General features: G+C 36.9%; 1 protein-coding gene and 1 long non-coding RNA gene across 8 annotated transcripts in view; one reads left to right on the forward strand and one right to left on the reverse strand.

The window, feature by feature from the left end:
- The window catches only part of PDE5A (phosphodiesterase 5A), a 129569-nt gene that overhangs the window by 11199 nt on the left and 90828 nt on the right, over nucleotides 1–27542 (reverse strand). For 4 of the 7 annotated variants that reach the window (XM_065545425.1, XM_005555806.4, XM_005555808.5 and 1 more), the window contains exons 12-17: nucleotides 20698–20844; nucleotides 16049–16174; nucleotides 14165–14259; nucleotides 5849–5936; nucleotides 2385–2485; nucleotides 319–396 (exon numbers count right to left, since the gene is read on the reverse strand). In XM_065545425.1, the coding sequence (XP_065401497.1) occupies nucleotides 319–396; nucleotides 2385–2485; nucleotides 5849–5936; nucleotides 14165–14259; nucleotides 16049–16174; nucleotides 20698–20844 (635 nt within the window). Of the gene's footprint in view, nucleotides 1–318; nucleotides 397–2384; nucleotides 2486–5848; nucleotides 5937–14164; nucleotides 14260–15423; nucleotides 15460–16048; nucleotides 16175–20697; nucleotides 20845–27542 lie in introns of those variants that run through there. The other 3 variants (XM_065545426.1, XR_012435038.1, XR_012435039.1) reach the window with 3 other exon arrangements.
- Nucleotides 14409–14762, forward strand: LOC135970989 (uncharacterized). The gene is made up of 2 exons (XR_010586973.2): nucleotides 14409–14516; nucleotides 14603–14762. It is a non-coding gene; the product is annotated as an uncharacterized lncRNA (long non-coding RNA).

Below are 27542 nucleotides of genomic sequence, written 5' to 3' on the forward strand. Positions count from 1 at the left end.
ATTCCATTTTCAGCACTTCCATTACAATGAATTAGGAAAATGAATAAGGGAAACATATAGCCATATACTGATACTCTACCACATTTTAAAGGTTTTTCTAGAACATAGGAACAATTCATTCCCTTGGATTTGCAAATGCACTTCTTTTCAAGTAAATATTCAAATTTACTCTTTGTACAACCCTCTGGAAAAATCTGACAGGTTTTAAAATCATCATGTTATAACAAATAATTGCAATAAAAACTAACAGTGAGAAAAAATGGTGAGAAAATTAACTGGATAAAAAACTTCAGCTTTAAAGATAGTTAACCTACTTACAAAAACAACTCCTTTTGATGAGGATCTTCCAAATTGAATTGATTTTTTCTTATAAGTTCAAAAAATTCTCCTCGCCTCCTACAACGTTTAAAAAAAAAATTGCTAGTTATAACAATTACCCGGGCTCTTATCCCTTTGTTCTACAAAGACTCATGGAGTAAATTTATGGTTAAAAAAAAACCTCTATTTTTTTCCCATCTTAGAACCCAGTATAAAAATCATCATTTACAAATCTTTAATACCTCACTTTCCCCCTTCTATCATTTGCTTCCGATGAAACATTAAATCTCACCTAATTTTTAACTATAGATCACAAATAGTGGTAATTTCAATTCTTGAATATTTGTTATTTTAAGAAAAATGAAACAGTATGAGTTAAAAATTTGATGCTGAGAATGATTTCAGATATTTTAAGTGTATGGCATAATCTATAGGTTTCAGTTTAACTATCATTTATTTCATGATAGAGGATAAAAAATATATAAAGTTGTGAAGTGCTTCTGAAGTAAATAAAGACTAGGTAAAGTTTAAAATAATATTTGTTATTTTTCAGTGAATATAATAATATTCGGTGTACAGTGAATACCTCTTACGTGCCCAGTATTGTTAAGCATTTTGAGAAGGCATAAGACAAAAATTTTTCTTTTTGCAGTGTTTAATATCTACCTGGAGACACAAGACTCAAGAAAAACTTAGGTAATAAAACTGATAGTATATGACTATAAAAAATGAAAAGCAGATTTCATAAGGATTCAAAGGAGAGACCCATGTGGCCTGTAAAAGTTGGAAAGGTATTGTGGTTACAGGTATTTTTCAAATTCTTGGTAATTTGATAATCCTTATTCTGCAATTATTTCTAATAAACTGAATATATATATATATATATATATATATACTATTGATATATATTATTTTGTCTTAAACTCAAAATGCTCTAAAAACCAATTAAGTAGGCACATACAGTTACTTCTAGATGTATAAGAGTAGATATCTGGCAGATGTTTTTGTGTGTTTATTCTATTTGGTTTTTACTTCTCCTAAGAGTGACTACAACCATAAATGTGAATCCCTTACAGAAGAAGAGAGACTCCTGTTACAAGGGAATCCTGAGTGTGATTCCCTGACTCCCCTCATTCCTACACATGCATCAAAGATCTCAGCTAGGCCGGGCGCGGTGGCTCAAGCCTGTAATCCCAGCACTTTGGGAGGCCGAGGCGGGTGGATCACGAGGTCAGGAGATCGAGACTATCCTGGCTAACACGGTGAAACCCCGTCTCTACTAAAAATACAAAAAATTAGCCGGGCGAGGTGGCAGGCGCCTGTGGTCTCAGCTACTTGGGAGGCTGAGGCGGGAGAATGGCGTGAACCCGGGAGGCGGAGCTTGCAGTGAGCCGAGATCGCGCCACTGCACTCCAGCCTGGGAGACACAGCGAGACTCCGTCTCAAAAAAAAAAAAAAAAAAAAAAAAAAAAAAAAGATCTCAGCTAGGAGTTGGAAACTTATGATTGCTCAAATGCAGGAAAGTATTTTCTAGCTTTTAGAAAGGCAGTTTAATCATGAATATGCATAATCACAGAGATGACTCTAATGTATATATACTCTTATTTTAGAATCAACAACTTCAAAGTTCTACATAAATATTCTTCTGCCAAAATCAAATGAAAAGAAACAAGAGTTACTTGCTTGGCAGTAACTCCTTTTCCTGCCCAACTAAGCTTGAACAATGGTATAAAGGAGTCATGAAATGGTCAGAAGTTGTGGGGAGCAAGGGAAAGGAGGAAAAGCAAATGACATATAATCTTGGGACAACATGGCTTGGAATGACTGACCTTGAGATGGCTAGTAGATTTGTATATAGTTTCAGAGACACAGCGGTAGATAAACATCAGAAATAATAGGTATTCTTAATTTCCAGCAGTAAGTAAGCCAAAGGAGTAGACTTTTCTGGCTACCCTTTAAGAAACTGCTCCATAGTCTGATAAGCAGTTTTGCCAGGACATTTGTGTTTTGAAATTTCTCAGAAAGACTTCGAAGACCTATTTCTCTGGTTATTTCTTAAAACTTACTTAATATACAGTGCTAGGTCTGTAGCTAAAATAGCTTGCTTGATTATTTTCAATGTGGTCTTATATTCTTCAATGGAGAGGCCACTGAGAATCTGATTGCCCTTTATAAAAAAAGAAAACCAACATTAGCACCCTGGAGAAGCTGCGGACAAGAACAAAATCTGCAAACACATTCACATATCTTAAACACATGCCCAGTATTCTAAACTCATGAATGTGGAGGGCATACTTAAATACCATGAAATAATGTTTCCCCTCTATGTTCCCACCCCACCCCTCTGTCATACATGTAAACTGCTTCATGATGCTTCATCTGCCTACATACGCATGTTTTTCCCACTTTTATACTCCTTAAGCCTTAGTCCAGACTTAAAATCTAAAGCTATTCTTTTCCATAGGGCAGACTAATTGCTATAATTTAAGAGCAAGTAAAACTTTGAAAAAAATCAAAGCCATATTAATGGATATGAAGAATGAAGTGGTAAAATTTTTAAACAATGGATTATGAAAAAAGTCACTTCTCTATGGCATTTTAAATAAATCCAATAATATTTCTGGTGCAAATTTATATAATTTTAACTTGGTCAGTTATGGTAACAGTGCATATTCCTTAGGAACATCTTAATATAGATGGGTAAAGGGCATGAGCCAAAGGGTGCTTACTGGTCAGTGGAGAAAGAAAGCGTGGGTTGAAACATCTATAAGGAATATTTAAAAGGTAGCTAACCCATGTGCAAATCATTCAAAGTTTTCACTATGTAACCATTTTTTATTTCTTGTCTGTAATTGAAAGCATAGTGGTTCTCTAATCTTGAACTAAGTAAAATACATAGACCGGGCACTCATAATACAATCAAAACAACATCTCTAAGTTGAGTCAGATATGCTTCCTATATCTTAGGGCCAAGAAAAAACCCAGATGCTTAGGAAAGAGATCTGAAGGCAGAGGATTTGTTATGAAGACAGGGGAACTTCTGGGTATGTTAGGCTGAGGCCAAAACACATTGGTTAGAGGATAACTAGATGCTGAAACTGGATCTAATTAATGACAATAATCTATAATTACAACCATAAACATTATTTTAAATACTAAATCATTTTAGATTCTAGACTAAACAGAAAATTATTCAGAAAATACCTTCTAATACTTATTTTAAGATAAAACAATTTCAAGTGGAAGATGAAATGTCTTTTGGTGCTATATTTTTACTTTTTACTCCCAAAGGCTGAGGATATAATTTCTTGTGTAATTTTGCTTACAAAGATAGAATATATAGATAGGTCTTATAATTTGAGCCAGCCATATAGATAACCAGATTCCTTATATATTAAGCAACAACATATTACATAATAAGTTACATAGTAACAGGTCAGTTGATAGGAATACTGTAAAATATGCTTTTAAAAAAGTTAGCATATTTTCTTTCTTTGGAGCTAAATTTGTAATGGGATATTGAAATGAAAGTTTTAGTGGAAACACACAGATAGCAAAAGTACAGATATTCCTACTACAACATGACATATACATTCCTGAGAAATTTCAGTTCTGAAAAACTGTACACTAAAAATAACATGGATTGTACAAAAAAATGGTATTGGGAAAGACCACTCAAAACCTATGCAACTTTGTAAACAGAGCACAAACCAAACCAAGAATTGGTTCCTCTGGAAGTAACTTGGATGGGCCAGTCTGGCTGGTCTGGAGGCTGTCTCTGAGGACATTAAAGATGGACAAAAACAATCAAGTAGAAATGCTGGTTTGTGGGGGCCCTGCGATCATGCATATAGAATTGATCATTGAGACAGTAAGTCTGCTATTAAGGTGGGCATTGAAAGAAGAGCAAGCTCCCGAGAGGCTACAGCAGTCCAAAGCGAGGGAGAGAGCCTCAGGTGCAAGTGCTCATTTTTAATATTCCTAAGAAAGAACGGAAAGGGCTGCATATGCAGGAGCCAAGGGGAGGGCTTTTTTCTTTCTTGCCGAAGGTCAGAATTCAACTTCTATAATTCTGGCACCTCTTACCCCAGGGAGGTTGTGTATGAAATGATAGAATGTCTATGGTATACTGATACCATCCTTCTACCTCCCAATCACACATGATATAATTCATACTAAACAATCACATGTTGTAGAAAAACAATCTGTACTAGACCATATACAGACTTTATAAGGAGGGTGCCAAAACAGGCTACATAACTTTTAACTCTTCCCCCACACTGAGGTGTTGAGGGAGGCATGAGAGTGAGTTCCCCTTTACCTCAGGTAAGAGAGAGGGGCGTGGAGTTCCTGTGTATGTCTCCTCTCATTTAGTGGGTGGAGGTGGGGCTAGAGTAGACTTGTGTCTGACTCTTGTCTTAAAAGGTGCAAGACACTCATCTCAGCACCAGTCTGTTAAGAATGTTTTAACATTTCTCACCTATTCTCCCTTCCCATTCTCCAAGTATGAAGGGGTAAGAAACTACATGGAGGTTGGGGAGAGAGGAAGGAGTCAGAAGAAACACAAGGTAGGGAATGGGAGAAGCCTACCAGTGCAGTAACAGAAAACGTGAAACGTTAAATCAGGTTAAAAATTTGGACTGCTACCCAGGAGTACACATTTTGGTTTCTGAGTTGAGAACTCTATACTATATATTGGGACCTAAAGTAACTAGAGGGTTTTTACTTACAAAATCGTGACCAGAAAAGTGGTGGGAATCCCTGAATTTTTTTCCAGGGCTCAGGAAAGAACTAGCCCCACTGAGTAAACTTAGTGATATTGGGGTAAAACTGTTTTAAGATTATATGTCATGCATTGTGTATGTTCAATGTAATAGTTAAAACTTTCATTTTTTCATATTATTAAGGTAATACCTACACACAGCAGATAATGTAAATAATGAACAATCACCCCCCCCCCCCCAAAAAATGAACAATTTCATTACACCAGCACAGCCATTGTTAATATCCTGGTGCATATTAAATTAATCTTGTTTTCCTTAACATAAGTATGTTTAGCATACCATAGCATATGCTTTCTTATGTTGATAAATATTCATTTCACCAAGTAGTTAAGTAGCTTTATTCTTTAATAAAATTGTTTCTTAGTAACTGGAAGTTTCAGTAAAAAGAAGAAAAGGTATTGCTTTGTGAAAACAAATGCTTGAGCTATAGAAACCACTTCATTTCAAAAAAAGCAGAATTAACTGAGAGCCACAAAATACACATTTTTGTTTGTTTCTAATTTGGAATAGCCACATAGAGTAGAATAACCAAATTTCCCTTATCAGGCAACATGTAGACAGTTCTGGTTGTCTAGAGAAGTGAGGCTGTGAGGATCTCAAATGTTTTGGCTTTGCCTTCCTTACCCAAAAAGGAATAAAGTATGTGCAAGAATTTATGATGCTGGGAATAAATCCAAGAACTAAAAATAAAACTGAATTTATAAAGCTCTCTTTTAAAATTCCACAACAATAAATTAGGTACTTACTGGACTATTAAGAATCATCAGGCACTGGTCAAAATGATGGTGCTCCATGATTGAATGGCAGTAGAGCTGGGCAAGTGGATGTTCACTTCTGAAAATATTTTGTTGAAGAAAGGAAAAAAGATCAGTTTCCTTAATGTGCCAGTTTATCAGTACATTTTTATTACTGTTTAACTAAAAGAGAGACTACTTCACAAAATTAATCAATAATTTTCCCTCCTTTTCTGAGAAAAGAGTGAGGTAATCTCTGGGAAACAAATACCAAGAGTCAAATTGTTTTCAAATATCAATGGAACCATCGCCAGTGCAAAGTATGAACAATTTCATTGGTCTTAATACTGATTAAAATAGAAGTAAGGAGTAAGGACCAAAAAATTAATACCTCCAAACATGGAAAAAAAAACCCACTGAAATAGTTGTACCAATTATATTTTTCAATTTCAAAACTGCAATTGATATAAAATCTGAAACAAATTCACATTAGCTTTTCCTCTGAAATAATGCTCAGGCTGAAGGTCAGCTTATTCATGTGTGCCTGCAAATAAGAAAAGGACTGACTGAGATGGAATTAACTGAGGTATGACTGATGAAAGGCAAGAAAAAGAAGGATACTCAGAGCACATGCTCCCTTGGAAGGAAGGAAGGAGACGGCTGAGTTGGAAAGTTCCCCATGTGGGATCCAGGTCATTTTAGTGCAGAATATCCTGCTAGTTCTGCTAACTGAACTTGGTGAAGCAGTAGAGACCCTTTGGCTGAATGAAGAGAAAGGAAATGACATTATACTCAGTTCATTATATGAACTGAGACAGTCACAAATAAAGCTTTAAAGCACGACAAGCACAATCCTCCACCTCATGTTTCTCAGGACCCTTCACATGTGAATATTAAGCATAGGTTTCACTATTTCTTCATAAGAAAAAGACGAAATTTCTGAAAACCTCTGTTCATAAAATTTATAGGAAAGGGCTTTGTGAATTGTAAAGCTCCACATACAAGTGGTGGATAATACAACTGATTTGTTATTTCTCCCTATTACTATCTGAATGGTTATTTTACTTTGCATTTAATTTGTTGAAGATAGAGAAGCTACCTAAGACTGAAGAAATGTAATGTGGGGGAAAAATGGGTAAAGTGAGAGAGACCTGAGGGAAAACGAAAATAGTAAAGTGAAAATAAAGGTAAGAGGACAGATAATCCCATCTATTCTTATTGTTTAAAGTGTTGTCTATATTGCTAATTTATCAATGTTACTGTTGTCCTAACCTTTCTCAAATTAATTCTTGCCCTTCTTGTCTTCTTTGCTCCTTCCATATTTAGTGAGTTGGACTATGGATCAGGTACTGTGCTTAGCATTGGAAAATGGGATGACAATGAACAGAGTAACATGAGTAGATTTCTGAAAAAGGATGAACTTACTGGAAACAGATATTGTGTATGTATCAAGACTACTGGGAGTTAGGAGACTACTGGGAAACTTCTAGGAATCTAAGTAAGAGAGAGCCTGGATTAGAGTGGCAGCAGCCCAAAGGAAGAGAAGCAGACATCTGAGAGCTGTTTCAGAGTAGATCAGATAGGAACTGGTAATGACTTCTGACTAGGAGTGGGATGAGGGAGATGAGGGGATGAGGGGGAAAAGGGAAAAAGTATGAATGTTAAAGTCTCTGCCTTGGGATGCTGACCTCATTTACTGACATAGGAAAAGGGAGAAGATGATCAAAGATGGGGGATGAAGCAGGGGAAGCTGACTAGCTGAATGTTGGATCTGTTCATTTTAAGGTGCCTGAAATAGACCCAAAAGGATATAAATGTCTGAACTTAGTCTGGGCTGGTGATATAGATTTGGAATGCACCAACATGCAGATGGTAATCCTGGCATGCGAGTAGATGAGATCATCCAGGGAGATGGCCTATAATGAGAGCCTGTAACATGTCAGGTAGTGTGCTTTAGTTTTTTTTAGTTTATTATATTTAATTTTTACAATAACTCTGGGCAGGGCATTCCCATTTACCACATCAAAACCCTCAATCCCACCTCTTACTCATCCCCTGATGTAGTGTCCAGTTTCATGCACGCTTTAACAGACTTCATGCAAGTACCAATTAGAATGCCCCAGCCTACCTTTAATACCTCTCACTTCTGCCTTAGAGCTTTCTGACCCCACAGCTGGTGCCCAAAGGAATTTTCTCTGCACTCATATTTGTTCAACTTGAAAGTGTGAAAGAGTGAAGGCCTGCGGACCACCTTGGACCAGTGGGGTACACAGACCTAGGTACAAATGCCTTTGTCTTGCCAGTCAACAGTTCTGGGTCTTATTTCATAAGACTACTCCAAAGTGCCTGGGAAGACTAAGACCCAGTATGGGTGGACATCTGGATAACTCATCCCCTCTACTGCCTTTCCTTTCTTCCCTGCTTCCTTCCCAGTCCCGCATTCCTGCTCCCTGGGGTCATATTCACAAATAAGCTATATGCACACTGACTTTCATCTCAGGTTGTGCCTCAAGGGTAACCTCGGCTGAGACCTCTCTCAAGTTGCCATCTTTTTGCTTTCTAGACAATCAAAGGCTCAGTGAAAAATAATGTGCTCAAGGTTGATATAAATGGTAGAGCTGGCATTCAAGTACATCCTCTTCAACACATCACATGGTCTTAGGATACCAAAGTACTTTAAAGGCACATAGTATCCACTCATTGACCTACTTAGGAGCTGGACTACGAAATGCTATTAGGTGGATATAACACAAACAAGTTAGAACTTCAAACACACATTACATTTTTAGATGACACAGAAGGGATTGTTTCACATTAGAGAAAATTCTTGGCTTGTGAGATAGATGAATGCAAACTGTGTTTGTCTTTACTTAGATTCTAAAAATACAGATTTATGAATCAATAACAGAGTGACAAATGCCCCGAATTTCCTGTATATAAAAACATTCATGGAAATCAGTGTATTCTATATCTGTTGCATTTTCCTCTTTCAAACACAAGGCTATGTGGCTTCTTTAAGGTTGCAACAGAAGGACCCATTTAAACCACTACTGCTACAGAATTTTGTTCCCACGCTGCTGTCAGTGAGCCCCAATGGACCAGCACACTCACTTTGCATTTTCCTCTGTCCTGCACAGTTGTTGGTCTATCTCTGACAGTAGTATTAAGATGCCCAATGCAGAAATCAGACCAATATTTTAGAAATAGGAAGCCTTAGAAATCTACAGAAAAGGAAAGCCCCATGGGGGTGGGGAACTATATTGCCACCCCAGTCTGCCTATGTCACAAAGGACTAACAACGTCCTTGGTTCTGCTTTTCAGCCGTATATATTACTCTGGGCTCAATTCTCTAACAATCTCTTTGTAACCTTCAATCCCATTTAGTTCTTTACTTCATCATTTCTCTTCAAATCATCACGATTGCCTTCTTCTCCCAATCAACAATCATATTCAATGACATAGATATTCATAATGATGATTCATTTCACGTTTTGACCTCAGAGTTCTCTGACCTCCTTGACACTACTGATTATCTCTTTGCACATAACGATGGACAGGGCTCTGCTTCTTTGTTCCACAGCTACTAGGTTCTACTGGGCACAGTATTTTTGCCACTTCCTTTATTGACCACAGGACAAAGCAAGATCTTAAACTCCTATCTGTTGCTAAGAACATTCCCCTGTGAAAATAGCTAAGACCTGTAGAGCATTTAACATGTGCCAGGAAATATTCTAAGCACTTTACATCTATTTATACCCCTTTAATCCTGATGAAAATCCCAGAAGATAGGTATTTTCATTATTCTATTACACATAGAATAGACATAGAGAAGTTTAATGACTTGCACAAGGTCACAAAGTAAGAGGAGAAGCCAAGATTTGAAGCCGGGCATCTGGCTCAAGTTGGCTCTTAACTACCATAACCATCACAGCCACTGCTTGGTGGTATAAGGACTAAATAAACTAATAAATAAAGAGTGCAAAAATGTTTCAAATGCCATAAGGCCTATATAAAGTTTTAGCTTCTATTATTAGTATTTACTACTGACATAGGTCTAATTGAATGGAACTTTCACTTTATTCATAGATCTCCAGGCTCTCAAGATCTCCAACCTGACCAGGGATCATCTCATTCATGAATAAAATGGACTTCACCCAGCTTGAACTTCACACATGATTTTGTGCTGGTGTAGTGCCCTCAGATCCTGCTGACCTCTACTCCCACTGCCAGACCATGACTTCAGCTCACTTCTGTCCTCTGTTAGAGCAGAGAAGACAGTCATGGCATAGAACAAGTTCTCCTAGGACAAATATATACAAATCTCCTTGTGGCCAGCAGGAGACCTTTTCCCCCTGATTTTACTGCATCTCTAACCTTGAAAAAAACACATCTGTTTGATCATTTTACCACTTCTAACTACCACCCTATTTATTATCTTCTACTCGACTTATTGCCCAAACTCCCCTAACCTCCATGCTTGTCATCCCTCTCTCTCAGTGCACACATATACATTTTCCCAGCTCTTTCATTTTCATCAATGGCATCATCACTGTTCCAATTTCTTGGACCAGAAGTCGTATCTCCTTCCCTCATGCTTATATATAACTAGCTGCTTATTATTAAATTCAAAAACTTTCTTTTTCTCCTTCATCCTCTTCCTCTCTCTAGCCCATATGTGATTTTTCAGTTTATATCTGACTTGCTGTAACAGCCTTCTAGTTGAGCTCTGTGGTTCTAATTTCTACCCATTCCCCTTGTAGCTTACATTCAGACTTCTTTCCTAAAACCGTGTGCTTATTACACACTGTAGTGGCTCCTTTTTCCCACCCATATCAAATCTATAATGCACTGCTTAGTTTTATAACCCTGCCTCAGAAAGTTTCCGTTTGTTCATTCTCTTCTTTTTCATTCCTAATCAATGTGAACCTTCTAACTCTAGTCAAGCTAGCCATCACCACTGTTCCAAGAAAGTGCTTACCTCATGGTGCTCCTGAAATATATTTATCCTTTCTCCTTCCTAAATCCTACCCATATTTTTTTTTTTTTTTTTTTTTTTTTGAGATGGAGTCTCACTGTGTCGCCCAAGCTGGAATGCAGTGGCCGGATCTCAGCTCACTGCAAGCTCTGCCTCCCGGGTTTTTACGCCATTCTCCTGCCTCAGCCTCCCGAGTAGCCGGGACTACAGGCGCCCGCCACCTCGCCCGGCTAGTTGTTTTTTTTTTTGTATTTTTTAGTAGAGACGGGGTTTCACCGTGTTAGCCAGGATGGTCTCGAACTCCTGACCTCGTGATCCGCCCGTCTCGGCCTCCCAAAGTGCTGGGATTACAGGCTTGAGCCACCGCACCCGGCCAAATCCTACCCATATTTTAAGACCAAGTTTAAGTCTCATTTCCGGCATTAACAATGGAGTTGTACTACATCTGACTGGACCAGTCTTCTCTGCTGAACACTTACAGTCCTGCTCTACATAACTCAGGACTAGAAACATTCTTGTAGTGATCACTATTACTTCGTGAGACTATGACAATTCCTTAATGGCAAGAATCACATTTTATACTTCTATCACTCTCTTTCCGCCTTGCAAAGGGCAAACGCCCTAATATAATAATTATTCATTATCTATCTGCCTAGAATATAACATAATTTCACTGCATTATTTTATCAACACCAAACTTGAATCTAATTAAATAAATGCATCTACAACAGTCTTCTTATATTGAATGCAGGCCTAATGCAGGTAATTTCTCTACATAACCCAAATGCTACAATTGTGTTTTCTCTAGTGGTTGTCTGCACTTCAGCCATTTTGTTCCTATTACTGCCTATTTTTAAAATAAGAATTCAGTATCTATCTGAGATCATTCTTTTTTTTTTTTTTTTTTGAGATGGAGTCTCGCTCTGTTGCCCAGGCTGGAGTCAGTGGTGAGATCACAGCTCACTGCAACCTCTGCCTCCTGGGTTCAAGCAATTCTCCTGCCTCAGCCTTCTGAGTAGCTGGGATTACAGGAACCCACCACCATGTCTGGCTAATTTTTTTGTATTTTTAGTAGAGATGGGGTTTCACCATACTGGCTAGGCTGGTCTCGAACTCCTCACCTCGTGATCTGCCTGCCTTGGCCTCCCAAAGTGCTGGGATTACGAGTGTGATCTCATTCTTTTCTTGCTTCACCCAAGTGGGTGCCTGGCCCTCATTCTTTTCTTGCTTCACCCAAGTGGGTGAAGTAAGCATGAGCAGTGAACTCTTCCCTCACATATGCCACTGGCGTACCTGTAGAACTCCTCTACAATGGTAGTTTCCTAATCAAAGAAGCCTTCAAATAATCAAATGACGACTCAAGGGGCAACTTTCTATTGAAGAAATATCTTCTTTCAAGGTAATTTCAGGGTAATTTTCTGAAAAGATGTTCAAGAATGAATAAGGACAACCTCAGTTTCAAACTTTGCTACCACATGACCATTTTTTCTTTTTTTGATAAGTTACTTTCATCTCTGTGCATTGTTTTATTGTTTTGATTTTCTCTAAATATTAGTTTGAATATCTGATGAGGGCTGGACACAGTATACGTTTTTAGAAGATAGTACTTTACATGGGAATATTTATGGTACTCATACTCTCCTGAGTCCCCTGCCTAAGAAAATTCTACTTTAAGTATCACTCATTTACCAGCAAGGAAAGAAAAAAAGAGAAATCCCTGGAAAATTCTTGGTTTCCTCTACTGAAACCACAGGGATGTAGGAAGAAATAAAAATCTTTGAAACTGCTTTAACTTTTTTTTTTTTTTAAGTTGAAGTCTGCTTTGTAGTGTGTGTGTGAAAGCAAGATTCTGCAGTCGATGAGTCTTTCCCAGGATGTTTTCTTTTTCTTTCCTTCTTTTTTTTTTTTTTGGAGAAGATGACGTTTCTCCAGATGTTTTTGGGGTAATTATTTTTAAATAAACAAAGGAAAAAATAGTTGAGTGTTTTTTTTCACTCTAAAGCAGGGCAATATAGTATCTTAGAGCGATCCATACACTAATAATCCACATACTAATAATATTATGTTCAGTGTAGCACATGCTGATTCTGATCTTTAGGCTGTGCTGACTGTGGAGGCGCATACTATGTGGCTTGACTCTGCACTATCCATCTTTTCATGGCAGTGTCCCCTTTCATAATTATTCTGTGTCTATGTGAGGCTCAGGATTGCAATCACATGACAAAAGCGCAGGGGACAAAGGACATGTCACTCAGTCAGTTCTTCACAACATGAGATTTTTCAAGAGGAAACAGCCAGACTCTGATACTCAGGCAAGACCTTGCTATCTTTTCCCATCAAAGGTCAGCAGAGGACATGGTTGTTACATCACTACAATTCTTTCTACATGAAGTTTTCCATTTATTTAGATAAGGAGAATGTGATTAGAGAGCTTTCTGAAATTCCCTCTAGATATCAGACATCTGGAATTTCCTTGAGAGATCTGTCCATTAGTTGAATCACTTGTGTACTTAAAAAATGCTCAGTAGTAAGAGATCTTGCACTTAAAATGTAGACCTTTCAACTAAATTCCTACAAGAAAATAAAAATATCACAGTGGCTCAAACATTTGATGAAAAGTGATGTCACCTTTATCCTCTCATTTGTCATCTCAAATGTCACTTAAGTATGGCTCTTAAAGGAGCCTGAAATGCTTGTCCTAACAGATAGTATCTCACTCTCAAACTCAGCCAATGAGCAGTCATCTGATGATGGTACATCTCTAGCATCTGCTTCTAATATTTAAGACTTAAATAGGCATCAAGTATTCTGCTTGCTATTGATGTGTATTATCTTTTACAACTATTATTTCCATTTCATGTATCAGGACATTATGGTATAGAGAAATTAGACAGAGGCCCAGTTCTCCAACACTGTGCTATATAGCTTCCACTAAGACCACAAGCCTCCTTCTCCTGAGCACTTAATAAGTATGCAGGGCTGAGCTAAGCACTTCTCAAATATTATCTTTTCTACTGCAGGGTGAAATGTTACCTTTTTTGAACTAGTTTTAGTAGTTTTCTAAGGGAGCTGTTAAGCTGGATGTACATAAACTAAAGTAAAACTCTTGGTAATTATCTAATGAAATAAGATTCTCAACATAAATATGTTTGAACTTCAGGGCTGAAAAATTATAAACATAATACTGAACCTGCATTATTTTTTCCATTTCCTTTAAATATAACCAGAGTATGTTATGGGACCTTGACCAATTGCAATTTTGTACCATCAAATTTTGCTGTGGCTTTAACTTAGAAACATACAGTCCTATAATTAAAAGAAAACATTTTCTTGCTTTACTGGGAAAGTCTTACCGCTGTATGTAAGAGTTATTCACACCACGGTGATCTAAATCGTGGCTTAGTGCAGCAATCAGCAATGCAAGTATCTCCAGGTCAGTCAGCTTGTTCTGCATGATCAAAGACATTGGAGGAAAGAACAAATAAAATGTGGTGAAGAACATTATATTACCTCTTTTCAGTAATCTTTTTTTCCCCTCAGTGCTTTACATACATACTTCTCTATAGTCACAAAGGACTAACCCTAGAATCCTATTCTTCAGGGAATCAGTTGTCCTTTGTCATTCACAATGGGATCACCACAAATGTCACTTATGAACAGGAAAAGCTGAAATGCCTCAATAAACTAATAATCTGTCTACCTATAGTAAGTATTGCTAATTCTTAATTATTATGTGAAATAATCATAATAAACTTCAAATAATTGTTTTTTTCTCTTTTAATTCCCTACAGATTCTGTTCACTCTCTGCTATCAGTTGCTGTGTCCTTAAGGAATGCAGACAATGTTAATTCAAGCAAAACAATAGAAAGAAAATGATTTGAAATGAAAACTTGGCTTCAAAAAGTTACATAATATACTCCCAAGCTAAATAGAGGTTAATTTTTAGTATCTGCCATGAGTATTGTCATTAATACTGTTCCCCTTCATTAGCAAAAAAGACACAACTTAAAATTATCATCAGCTGTATTTTCCTAGAACTCTCAGTACTCTAAATAGGTTTTACAACAAACACAAAAATCATCATTTTGTTATTCCTCACAGAGAACAAGGATAGTTTTCAGTGTCGATAATCCTTATGACCTTCCCATACCCCAAAATAAGTTTACACAATTTCTTACACTGGTTGAGTATCCCTAATCTGAAATCCAAAATGCTTCCAAATCTGAAGGTCTTGGAGCACCAATGAGTCTCAAAGGAAATACTCATTGGAATATTTTGGATTTTCAGATTAGGTACGTTCACCCAGTAAGTATAATGCAAATATTCCAAAGTTTAAAAAAAATCTGAAATCTAAAACACTTCTTGTCCCATTTCAGATAAGGGATACTCAACCTACACGTGTTTGCTAAGGTAGGAAAATCATACTAGTGTATTTAATTTCACCTCACTTCTTTAACAACAATCACTTCTTTTAGATTTAGCCTGTTAAAATGTGCACCCCATGAAAGTAGACACAGAGAATAACATTTTAAGAATTTATTTACAAAAAGAAAAAGGCAGGGAAGCTCTGAATTAAAAACAGTTATATGATGGATGCCTGGAATCACTTACCTGGAATAACTAGTCGATTCCCACTGAAGTTAGAATCTAAGGACAGAGATATGGATAAAATTTGGCCTGGAAAGGAACGAATTACTTGAACGTTTTCTGCATTGATCTTCCTTTTAAACAGTCTCTGGTCAATGTATATGAAACCAAAACCCTTTCTATGAAACAGTACTTAAAAAATTTACTGAGTGCTCCAGAGAAAATGCAGTAGAGACCCCTAACTTAAGCAAGTTCAGGACTTGGGTGGTTTTTGAGGAATTCTACTATGGAGCAGGTTGAATGTGAACAAGAGAAATGTGATACTTTTTCTTACTTTTTCTTAATAAGGTAGTGTTTTCCTCAGAAGGAAATATTTATTTGCCCAAAGACTATGTATGTGCAACATGAAGTTATTTTAAAGGTTTTCTAATATGCCATATATATTATATATGGAAGAAAATTAGCAACTAAGTAGTTTTGCCAGATTAGTCCTCTTTAATTAACAAAATATAACTTATTATGTAAGTTGCAGCAAATATTATTTTAAATAATTATCTGTGCACTTTAAAGTGAACTTGAAAGAATATGCTGTAAATTTTACTACTAAGCAACAAAATATATTAGATATATGAATGGCTCTAAAAAGTACCTGAATTTTGCCTGCTTTTAGAGCAGCAAACATGCATTGAGCTGTATTAAAGGCATGTCTCCAATTATGATAGGCAACATTCTTCCGATAATTCTTCTTAACACTTAAAATCCATCTGCAAAGAACCTTTAGGGAATAAAACATAAGTAGTAACAATAATTGCCAACATCTTCACACATTTACTATGTTACAGGCACTGTACAAAGCCTTCACAGTTAGCCTGATACTCCGATTTGGATCATCTTACAGACAAGAAAACTGATACTCAGAGAGGTAACTTGCTGAAGGATACATTGTTCGTTAGGGATGGAGCCAAAATTCAAACTTGAGCAGTTTGACTTCACAGCCTACCATGTTAACCACCATGCTAATTAAATTGATACAAAACACAAGACATCCCTAAGAAAGGTATTTTTGGCAGGATAGGGCACTGACTAGGTGATATATATATATATATATATATAGTCCATGTGTCCATGTGCCATGTCCATGTGTCATCAACTAGGAGAGTCCAAAGAGTCACATAGGTATGAATTCATCATCAGACAGCGATAAAAGCAGCCACTCTCAAGTTCTTCCCATGCTCTCATGTTGTATATCTGTGAAGGTATTTAGTGCAAGGCCCTGGGGGTGGACTAGTAACAAGGTATATAGTACATGTCCAAGGACAAATTGGAGCTACAAGACAATGCCATCATTAGTTCTTTGTCCTTTTAAATTATACTTATTCAGGTAGTTACTGCTAGGTTACAAATAAGTAAATTTTAAAAAAATAATATGTGCCAAATAAAGCCCTGGGGTCCATATAAAAATACTTTGAAAGATGGCTGGGGTGAGGACAGACTTCAGCAAGCCTCAAGAGTTGGGTTTAATTTAACTTCTAAGTGGTGTATTAAATAAAATCCCCAGAGACTCATGGGCCCTAAACATGGTTTGTGTTAGTATCAGAATCTGCCTCTCTTCAAATCTGAGTGATTTACTATATTTTTGGGGATTTGTAACATAAATCTGTGATTCTCCCTATATATATCACTGGAGTTGCTTCAAACACAAAGAACATTGCCCTGGGAAATGGAAAAAGTACCAGGGAAAAGAATGTTGCTTTGACAATATTCAACACAATATGATTAGCTACAGAAGTAAGTCAAAAACAAGATTTTTTCATTGTTGGTAGAAACTGCTTATAAAAGACTTGGTGGGAAATCAATGCTTCCATATCCTCCCTTTTCTTTTCAGGTCATTTTATTCCTGTTCTATTGCTCAGTTTACAGGAAATTCTGATAACAAAGAACCTAATGTCTCCTCACCTTTTCACCCACTGAATTGCCATATTTCAAGCGGAAGATTTCTTTATGCCTAAGATTGAATGTGTTCACCCCAAGCACACTGCAGCTTCTTCCACCATTTTTTCATTTCTGAATAGAGTCTGTCAGGAAGGTGATGGATTAATCTTACTGGGAGATTAATCTTACTGAGAGACTTTTAAGTAAGATCTAGAAACTCTCTTCTATATGTTTAGAAAATATGTTGCAGAAAATTACTGGTGATTAATTAAAGCAGCAAGAAAAATAAACAGGAAAACCCAGAAATTTAATCTTTGGCTATATCTTTTTACTAATCATAAATGTACAGATATAATTAAATACATAATACCATATATTGTGAAACGATGACCAAAATGACTCTATGAAACATAATTCCTAATGGACTCCTCTATTTTCCTTTTATTAGGACAGACCTAAGAGAATTAGATAACCCAATGGACAAAGTAGTACCTATATTTAAGTAGAGTTTTAGATTCTGTTACCAGGATGTTCTCAACAGCATACAAGAAAATTATGGTCATATCTGGTAAGTTCTCATTGGATATGCTAGACACCATTAAAATTTGTAAGACAGTATTTTGTACAGGACTACTGAGTAGTTATTTGCAGTTTGGATGACTCTAGAGAGCATGTTCAATGTGCTGAATCAGTCTCCAACAATTATGGAAGGTTTCCCGAGTGGTGAACTCAAGATGCCACCAGAGAAAAAGAAGAAACAGAAAACAGCTTAGCTCCTGCTTCAAGACACTCAATCAGTAGTGAAAATAACAAAATTGCATATATAAAGGAAATAAATAAATAAACATAAAATTGAGAGCAAGTTTATATACTGCCAAATAGCAATTGAAGCAGCATGAAGTCAAGCCTAGGGTTCTCTTACAAACAGACATTCTTGAGTCAGGCTCTGCAGAAGAGAAATGTTTGTTGTGGCAGAGAGTGGAACAGACATTATTCAGGGAGGATTAAGATGTAAAAGATGGAAAGTGAAAATAAGCACAAAACATACAGATTTGCTCGAGTAGAACGAAGAATCTGTTTCAGAGATCAGCAAGAGGCAATGGTTACAATCATTATAGGAGAATGACTAAAGATTTAGAAGCCATGCAGAGAACATGAAGATCTGTCTTTCAATATGAAATATTTTTAGTCACAACAGCTTCATGATTTTAACATCCTCTCTAGCATTAACATTTTAATTTCAGCATCCTAAAATTATACTGACAATAATATATGAAAGAAACAAAACAGAAGAGGCACTAAGGAAGGAAGGCCAGCCAGAATGATTGCAATGTTCAAGCTGATGTTGGCAAGAATTAGAATAATAGTTATTCAACCAGAAAAGGTAGGATGATGAATCAGACACTAAAAGGAAATATTTTCCTCATGGATAAAAACCCAACAAGTGGTAAGAATAAAGATTTCTATAGAAACTTTAAGTGATTATCTTCATTACCCAACCCTCAAATGCTATCTAAAGGCCAATGAAGAAATAAATCAACTTATATGAATTTTGTTTAAAAGTACAAGAATCACATTCCTCTGCTCTGGCCAAGTCCTTTCAACAGAATCATTATTAGTTTCAAGAATGGGAGTACTCAGGAATGGAAAGGGATTTGAGACACTATATAGGTTTATAAAGTCCTGTAACTAGCAAGAAGCAGAAGTGAGATTCACATAGAACTTCTGGCTCCAAATGAGATCTTCATCTCATCAATAGATACGGCTTTAAAAAATGAGCCTTATGACTTACTATTGAGAAATTCGATGAGTGATGTAACCAGTCAAACTTGGCCTAAGAATAGGATAACTGACATGGACTCTACACCTGTTTGTTAAACAGAATATTATAGATAAGTACACATATACACATGCATACAATTAGATAATCACAGATGCATGTATAATTCTCATAAAACTCTCGTGGGGAGAATAATACCATTACCCCTAATAAGAGATGAGGAAACTGAGAATATGAGTGATTAATTGCCCAAGGAAAAAAGAGCTAACCAGTAGCAGAGCTATGACTCAAAAATCCATGATCTTTCTACTCTACCACGGTGTCTCAATTTCTTCATTTGTAAAATGGGGATAACAATAACCCCAGTAACAGCCTTTCTAGAGAACTTGTTGAAATAATTAAACGACATGATATCCCTTAATCAACACACTCTAACAAGAGTAAAATATTATTAGTAAGAGTCTATAGACAACTGTTCTCTATTTTCACCTAAGAAAGAGCAACATACACTTTGGTTAAATTCAGGAAGAACCAGATTTGGGCCTCCAGTAATACCATAAATGACAATGTATTAATCACTCTTAGTTTTCATTTCTGTGAGGCCTTTGAGAACAGGGACAATTCATCACTGAACTGTGCACCTGGCACAGTCCTGCGTATACAGTATATGTTAACAAATTTTCGTTGTATGAATTAATACAGTGCTAAATAGTGGATGCCTTCGAGATATTTAAATTTTCAGATAGGAAATCTATACAAGGAGACTAGACAGTCAACTGATGAGAAAAAGTAATCTTTAAAGGCAAGATTACTGAATTCTTTTTTTCAAATAGTCTTTTCTGCTACCTCTTATTCTTTGTTGTTATATATTATAATACATAGCCATTATGAAACAACAGAATTCCCTGGTATCTTCAAACTGATATTAGAAGATATTTATTTAAGTTTTGCTATTATCTGAGAAGTGAATAAGGTAAGCAACAGAGGCTAAAATCAGTTTTCGTCTTCACCCATATGGGTGACCCTGTTCCAACTAAAAGTGTGGCCTCATATCAGGCCTCTTTATTTCCTCCTTCGTTTTCAAAGGAGTTCACTCTGCTTTGGTCCTTCCCTGTACACTATTGTTATAACCACTGCAATGAGATCATGCTACTTCTCTGCATAAAATTCCTGTGACTCACCATTGTTTTCAGGGTAAAATCCAAATTCATCTGTACGGCTTACAAGGTTCTGTATGATTTGCTTCTCACCTTCTTCCATTGCTTCTCTTGCCATTCTTACCCCCTCAACAGTACTCCTGGCCCCCACCCCCAATCTCTCTGGTCATGCCTTTGCATATCCTGTTCCCATTTTTAGGAACACTCTCCCTTAGTCTTCACCCTGATACTTGATACACACTAGGAGCCCATTAAATGTGTTTTTAATAATGATAATTTTTCATTAAAAGTCTCGGGTATATATTAAGTGACAGTATATTAATCACTAAAATGTAAAAATCCCTATTCCATATTTGCATTCAAAATCAATTTTCTATCTTACATACACACATACACAGACTTTTCCAAAGGATGTCGCTGCATTCCTACCTCATGTTTCATCTGGAAGTTCTGCACAAGGTTGAGGTCAGTAAACATCCTAATTGTACACAGTGCTGTTTCCAGATCAGACAGCTCAAAGTCACTGAAGCTAAAGTCAGTAATTTTAAGGGTCTGGGCAGATGGCACCACAGCAGCCTTAGGTAAGGAGAGAAGGAAAAAAATAATGCTGTTAATTAAAGCAGTAGTGATTCATAAAATTTTCTTGTTTTGCTGCAGAGAAATAGCGTATTGTGGCTTTTTTTTTTCTTTTTAATGAAAGACACTAGAAACCTTTTTGTACAGTGGCAACTCCACTCCCTGCATTTTTAAAACTGAGCCACATAAGAGTAACTAATATGGTTCAAGGTAGGCTAAGTGGAGAAAAGGGAGTTGTCACCCTTAGACTGTACCTAGAAGGGTGAGCAGCACTAAGAATTCTAGTGATCTGGCTCCTATATACCTCCCCAGTCTTATTCACTCTAAAGAAATTTATAATTTATTGAGTAAATATTCTGGAACCATCCCAGTGCTCTGGGCTGCAAATCAACTGGTAAGAGGGTAATGATAATGTTCTAAGGATTTTATGGTTAGTTCTCGGGACAACCTTATGAAGTGGACACTCTAGCTCCATTTTTCAAGTACAGGAACTTAAGCACAAAGAGGTTAATTTTCTTGCCCGTGGCAGCCCAGCTAGTTAAGGAACGAGGAGGCCAGGCCTCCAGTCCAGGAAAGCTATCCTGGGCTCAGACTAGCAGAATTTGTCTCCCACCATACTTGCCTCACACAAGCCTGATCATAAGAATCACCTGGGTGCCTATTAAAAAACATTGATTTGGACCAAGGACCCTTGGCTCCCTCTGACTGAGCAGAGCGCACAGGCTCCTCTCCTAGATGTCTTGCTGGGCCCTGTGGGATGGGAATTTAAAGGAACACCCGCTCCTCCGCCCTTGGACCATTTACCCTGTCAGCACTTTGTTAACTGTTTTAGTTAGATCAGGCTGAGATTAACTGGACCAACAGAGGCCTTTACGTGGTTTGAAGTAGAGGGAAGAAAAATTAAGAAATTTCATCCAGGTTCTCAAACCCCTTAAGTTTCCTGTGAGTGTCTGAGAGAGAACTACTTGGCTTTTGGGAAGTCAAAAGGTCAAAATAATAAAATCTTATGGAGCAATCTAAAGTAGATTTCCCTACAAATCTAAAGGCACTTGCACATTCTCCTTTTTATTCTGGACTTTAGATTTCACTTACATATACCAGACTTGTTTAAACTTTCCATGAATGTCACCCTCTTCATTCAAACTAAGTCTTTTTTCCCAAGTCCAAAACTGACCAGAAAATACGCATTCTGTTAAGTCAATTCCATAGGCTAATGTGTGGGCCAAAATAAGGGAAGAGAGAAGGATTTAAAATGTTTAGATAAAGGACTTAGTTGTTTATACCAGCCTCCAACATCAGAGATGGAGCGGTAACTCAAGTTTGGGAAGTGTGGAGGTGGGAACAAGCCCACCTTTTAACTCAAAGCAGATAACAGCTGCTTTCCTTAAAAGACAGTGCAATGGACAGGAGAACAGATGTTTTTTTCCTTAGGGCATCATTATTCTTACAGCAGGAAGTTTTCTTTCTTTCCTTCCACAAAGAACATTCTAAAAGCTACAGGATAGAAGCCAGCACAGCTTGTGCCTCTTTCCATTATCTACTGTAATTCCTAATCTCTCTCTACTAAGATAAAAGAATCTTTTCTTTTGCTTGTTTGGTCACACCACACTACAACTCAAACATTCTGAGCTGACCCAGTGGGGACACGCAAACATTTTCCATAAGAGCCTTGTAGTCAGTGATACACAGGTTCAGAATTCTGGGATCGATTATTAACAAGCCATGAGAAGTCAGAAATCCTTTCAAGCTCTTGTACTATGCTTCTTTGACCATCACAAGAAAATTCAACTTTCTGTTGAACTTAGAAAGGCTTGGGATAAAGGTGATTTTTAAGTAAAACATAATTACCTATTATTTTTACTTATCACATTGTAGGATAAAATATTATACATTTTACTAATAGCAGGAAGTAAATTTACTAATAGCAGGGAATAAAGGATGTGGTATTTCTGGCACAGGATGTATATACAGTTCCAGATTTTCACAGTTTCTTGTTTTAGTGACTGTTTTATTCATTAGAATTAGAAAATGAGATTTCTGAGTTTGATTTTCTTCAGGGGATTTTATTATTGCATTATGGTTTTGAAGCCTAACAGAAAGAACATATTTTAAAGATTCTATAAAACAATAAGGTACTATAAATATAAATATATATATGTATTTTTATGGTTGTTCAAAACCACTGGAACTGTGATACCACCTAATACCACCCAATATTGCTTATTTATATGAGAGCACAATGTCTGAATTCTTGGACAAAACAGTTTAGATATTAGTGTTTAACTCAAATACAGTCAAGCTCTTACAGGACTATGGTTTTAATGTCAAATTAACCAAATATGGAATGCAAAAAAATAAAAAAACAAAGCTCATTGGATTAAAGATTCAATCTGACAATTTGATGGTATATGTACTCTTATGGGTTCTTTAATTGTATCTGCCACTCAAACTAATAAAGAAACTAGTTGGCCTCTAATGACTCTTCAAAGGAATTATATCATAAGTCACCTTTTTATGATCCTTTTCTAATACCATGGCCCTTTTTTCACCATTCTTGCAAAAATTAAAAATTAAAAAAAAATTCAACTCTGGACATGAAGAGCCACTAACAGTGGGACGAGAGTTAATCTTTAAGTGCAGGAATGTCTTGAGTTAAAGCAGTAGTCAGAGTTATAAAAATATTTTAATTTTGCAGTGACCTTCAAGCTAATTGTTCTAAATGCCATCTGACTGATAAGGAGCTAAAGAGTAAACTGATGTCCAGCTGACAAAATGCTAGATCAGCTACCATATTTACATTTCAGCATGAGATGACGGCCACAAACAGAAACTTAAAAGCAAAGTGAAGCAAGTGATAAAAAGGAATGTCTGCTATTGGTGGTGCTAGTCCAGATGTTTCACTGACTTTGTCACCCTGAACAAGATGTTCAACCTCTCTGCCTGCTTTTTTGAACGTGTAAAAGAAGGAAGTTGGAGTAGACTATCTCTAAGGTTTAACATTTTCTGAGATGTTAACACATTTATCTCTGCATCCACAGGGCTCAAACACCTCTTACTGCCTCCTCACTTTGGAACTAAATGCCATACTGTGAGTGGCATCTAGATCTTGCCAGTGACTTTCCTGTACAGGGCCTAAACTCAATCTGTGATTTTCTCAGCATTTAAGGTACATGGATGGGTGCACCTTGGCAGTTACGACTATGTTGTATTTTTCATGCTCGATTCCATACACATCACTTTGGTCCTGCCTCCTCACAGGTAGAAGGAGTGATATTTCACAGCTCCTGGCTTAAACAGAGGACCCTAGCCTCTACTGGGTTGAAGTAGTGGAGGGTTAGACTCAATATGTGGTAGCCTCTCTTCTTATTGCAATAATGTTCTAAATTTTAAAAACTGACTTTTCTGAAATTGTCATCTGTTTTATTTTTTCGGGGATGGGGAGGTGTGTATATATTTGTCGTCTATTTTTAAGGTTAATTAATAATCTCTCTCTCACAAGAGAGATGAAGAAGGCTGTCTTCCAGGTCTCTTTGTTTCTTCTCTGCCTAGAATGCATATTCCCATGTTTTCACATAGCTAATTCTTTAACCTTTTTTGTGTCTCAGCTGCATCAGGGAAACATTCACTAGTCCTTGTGACAGCAAGGCTCCATCAACATCTGTTTCAACCTTTTTCTAGTGAGTCTTCATCTTCTGAAGAGGCTAGACAGCTAACAAAAATACATTTCCTTGACTCCCTTGCAACTAGGGTTCCAGATAGATTTGGTTTCGGCAATGAGGTAAACTTGAGTGAGACTTGAATTTCAAACGAATGCAGTGACACACAGGAAACTCATTATTATTTTGGGGGGACATGACTCTAGAGGGAATACTACAGTCCGGCAGCTTGCAGTTCTGCCAGCAGCTTTCTGACTCTGGCCTACGAACGTGGAAGTTTCCACAGTGAGCCAGATCTGCAATTTTGTTCTAGGACTTATTCCTGGGATGACTTATCTACCCTTTCCAATGATTTGAAAGTACTTAGTTAAATTCTTTTCTGCTTAAAATAGCTACAGTAGTTCCTACTACCTGCAATTGAATCCTGTTGGTGCTCTATTTTGCAATAAAAGCATGTGTAGGCAACAGACTCTCAAAGATAGAAATTGGGGTTTGGATACTTGACCTGATGGGTTTGAAGGCAGAGGGGGACCTGCTTCCATTAGAGCAGTGGCTCTCAAAGTTAAGTTCCTGGACCAGCAATATCAGCATCTGGGAACTTGTTAAAAACACAAATTCTTGGGCCCCAACACAGACCTACTGAATCAGAAACCCTGGGAGTTGGGCTCAGCAATCTGTGTTATAAAAACCTTCCAGGTGATTCTGATGAATGCTGAAATTTGAGAACCACTGCATTAGGGATAGGTTATTGGTAGTAAATGGTAGTTAACAGTCATTTTAAGTGAACATTTTAGAACAAAATGCCCTTTTGTGGACCCAGTGGTGACTGCCATATTACAGAGTGATGGGCAGAAACTGTAAGTGGGTTGGCTGCTTCTTGCTGTGTCGGAGAGATTAAAGAAAGAAAATGAAGGGCTCTGGACTTTAAATTTTTGGCTCAAATAATGGTCTGAAAACTAGGGAATTTTTATGGCTTTCTTAAAACAGCCTATTTCTTGTAGCACTGATGTGGCCAAAACCCAAGTGTAGTCTTATCCTACAGGTTGGTGAATTACAGTGTAGGTTGAAATCACAGACTTGCCATGTCTCCTATGTGAAAATTAAGGCACTGATTAGGAAGGAGTGGAGCACCAAGAAATGGAATTGAGACATTTGAAAAGATCTGGATAATGACATGTATCTCAGACCATTCACTCTAGAATATGTTTCTATGTAATTTCACAATGTTTTATACTTTACAGTCCTACCTCTTTTTCCTAATTGTAATTATGTAAATTGCATAATTATCTTATATATGACTTTTTATTCATTGTTATATTTGGAGCACCTAATATAATGCCTGCATAGAATAGGAGTTAAATATTGAATGAATAAATAAATGGGTCTTTAAATCATCTAGTACCTAATCAGTTCTCCATATTATGCAGAAATATTTCATATAAATTTCATTTGGCACAGAGCTATAGTATAAATATTCATATTAGTAATGAACTATACTGTGGCAGAAACAACCAATATGTTGTGGTACATGCCTTTTTCTCTTAAAGTTCAATTATTCAATTTATTTCCTTTTGAAAAATTTTAATGATAATTGAGTTTCTTCTTTCTTCTACACAACAAATACTCCATTGCTGTAATTTTTAAAAATCAGTTACAGCTTCTCTTAATAATCATTAAGATTTGATTCTCTCACTTCCAACAACACTGGAAACCCAGGATGAGAAAGCAGTGACCAAACAGTTTTCCAATTTTTAGTTGATTTTGTAGGAAGTCACTGAAAATGGTGAATTCCAGATTGCTCTCCATAAGTAAAGAATTGGTTATACATTATGAATAAAAGGTTTACACTATTTTGTGCTTACAAAATATGACACATTTTCCTCCAGTAAGCTTTCCACCTAATTCAACTTAAGCTAATTTACTTAAGCTAATTTAAACATGAGTGTATAATTTCTTTTTTTTCTTTTTTCTTGAGACGGAGTCTCACTCTGTCATCCAGTCTGGAGTGCAGTGGCACGATCTTGGCTCACTGCAACCTCTACCTTCTGAGTTCAAGCGATTCTCCTGCCTCAGCGTCCCGAGTAGCTGGGACGACAGGTGCGTGCCACCACACTGGCTAATTTTCGTATTTTCAGTAGAGAAGGGGTTTCACCATGTTGGCCAGGCTGGTCTCACACTCCTGAGCTCAAGTGATCTGTTCACCTTGGCCTCCCAAAGTGTTGGGATTACAGGCGTGAGCCACCACACCTGGCCAAAAAAATGAGCGTATAATTTTTTGAGTGCTTATTATTGGAATGGCTAGTGCGAAAAGGCTTGGAACATCATAGGAACATAAAGATCTCAACGGTATTGCTACTAGATATTGCAAATTGACATCCCCTCCCCCACCTATTGCTACTATGAACAAAAACTAATACTTAATGGAGCATATGTACCAGGAACTCTAGTTATTGGTACATATGCTCTGATTCTGTGAGGTAAATTCTTTATTATCCTCATTTTACAGAGAAAGAAACTGAAGCACAAATAAGTCACATATTTGCCTGACATCACATACCTGGAATTTGAACCTAGGTACTCTCTTTCTCTAGCACACAATGCTCTCCATCTTGCTACAGTCACAAATATGAAAGCTGACAATGAAAACGTTACCTAAGTGTCCCTCAACATGGCTGGCTCTATCACCCGTTTGTAGGCTGTTTTATATATTTAATAAACTCTCGAATTATTTCTAGTTTCTAAATCACTTTAAGGGAAAAGAAAGCAAAATCTTATTAAATGTATTGAAGGAGCTTGATCTGTGTTTCTTTTTCCTTCATGCTAGATTATAGGATCTCTAAAAGTCTGGGTTTTCCAGATCAATTCGTTGATTCATTCATTGATTCAATAATTCTACAAAACACATAAACCAAGTTCATATAAAACAATCACTAAATGATAGCTATTATTATTATCACCAAGAACTAACAGCCTGAAGGGAAAGATAGATACATATTTGAAATACATATTTTTTAAGTGGAATAACAGAAGGAAGTATGTTAG

This window comes from Macaca fascicularis, chromosome 5 (genome assembly GCF_037993035.2).
Source record: "Macaca fascicularis isolate 582-1 chromosome 5, T2T-MFA8v1.1".
NCBI lineage: Eukaryota > Metazoa > Chordata > Mammalia > Primates > Cercopithecidae > Macaca > Macaca fascicularis.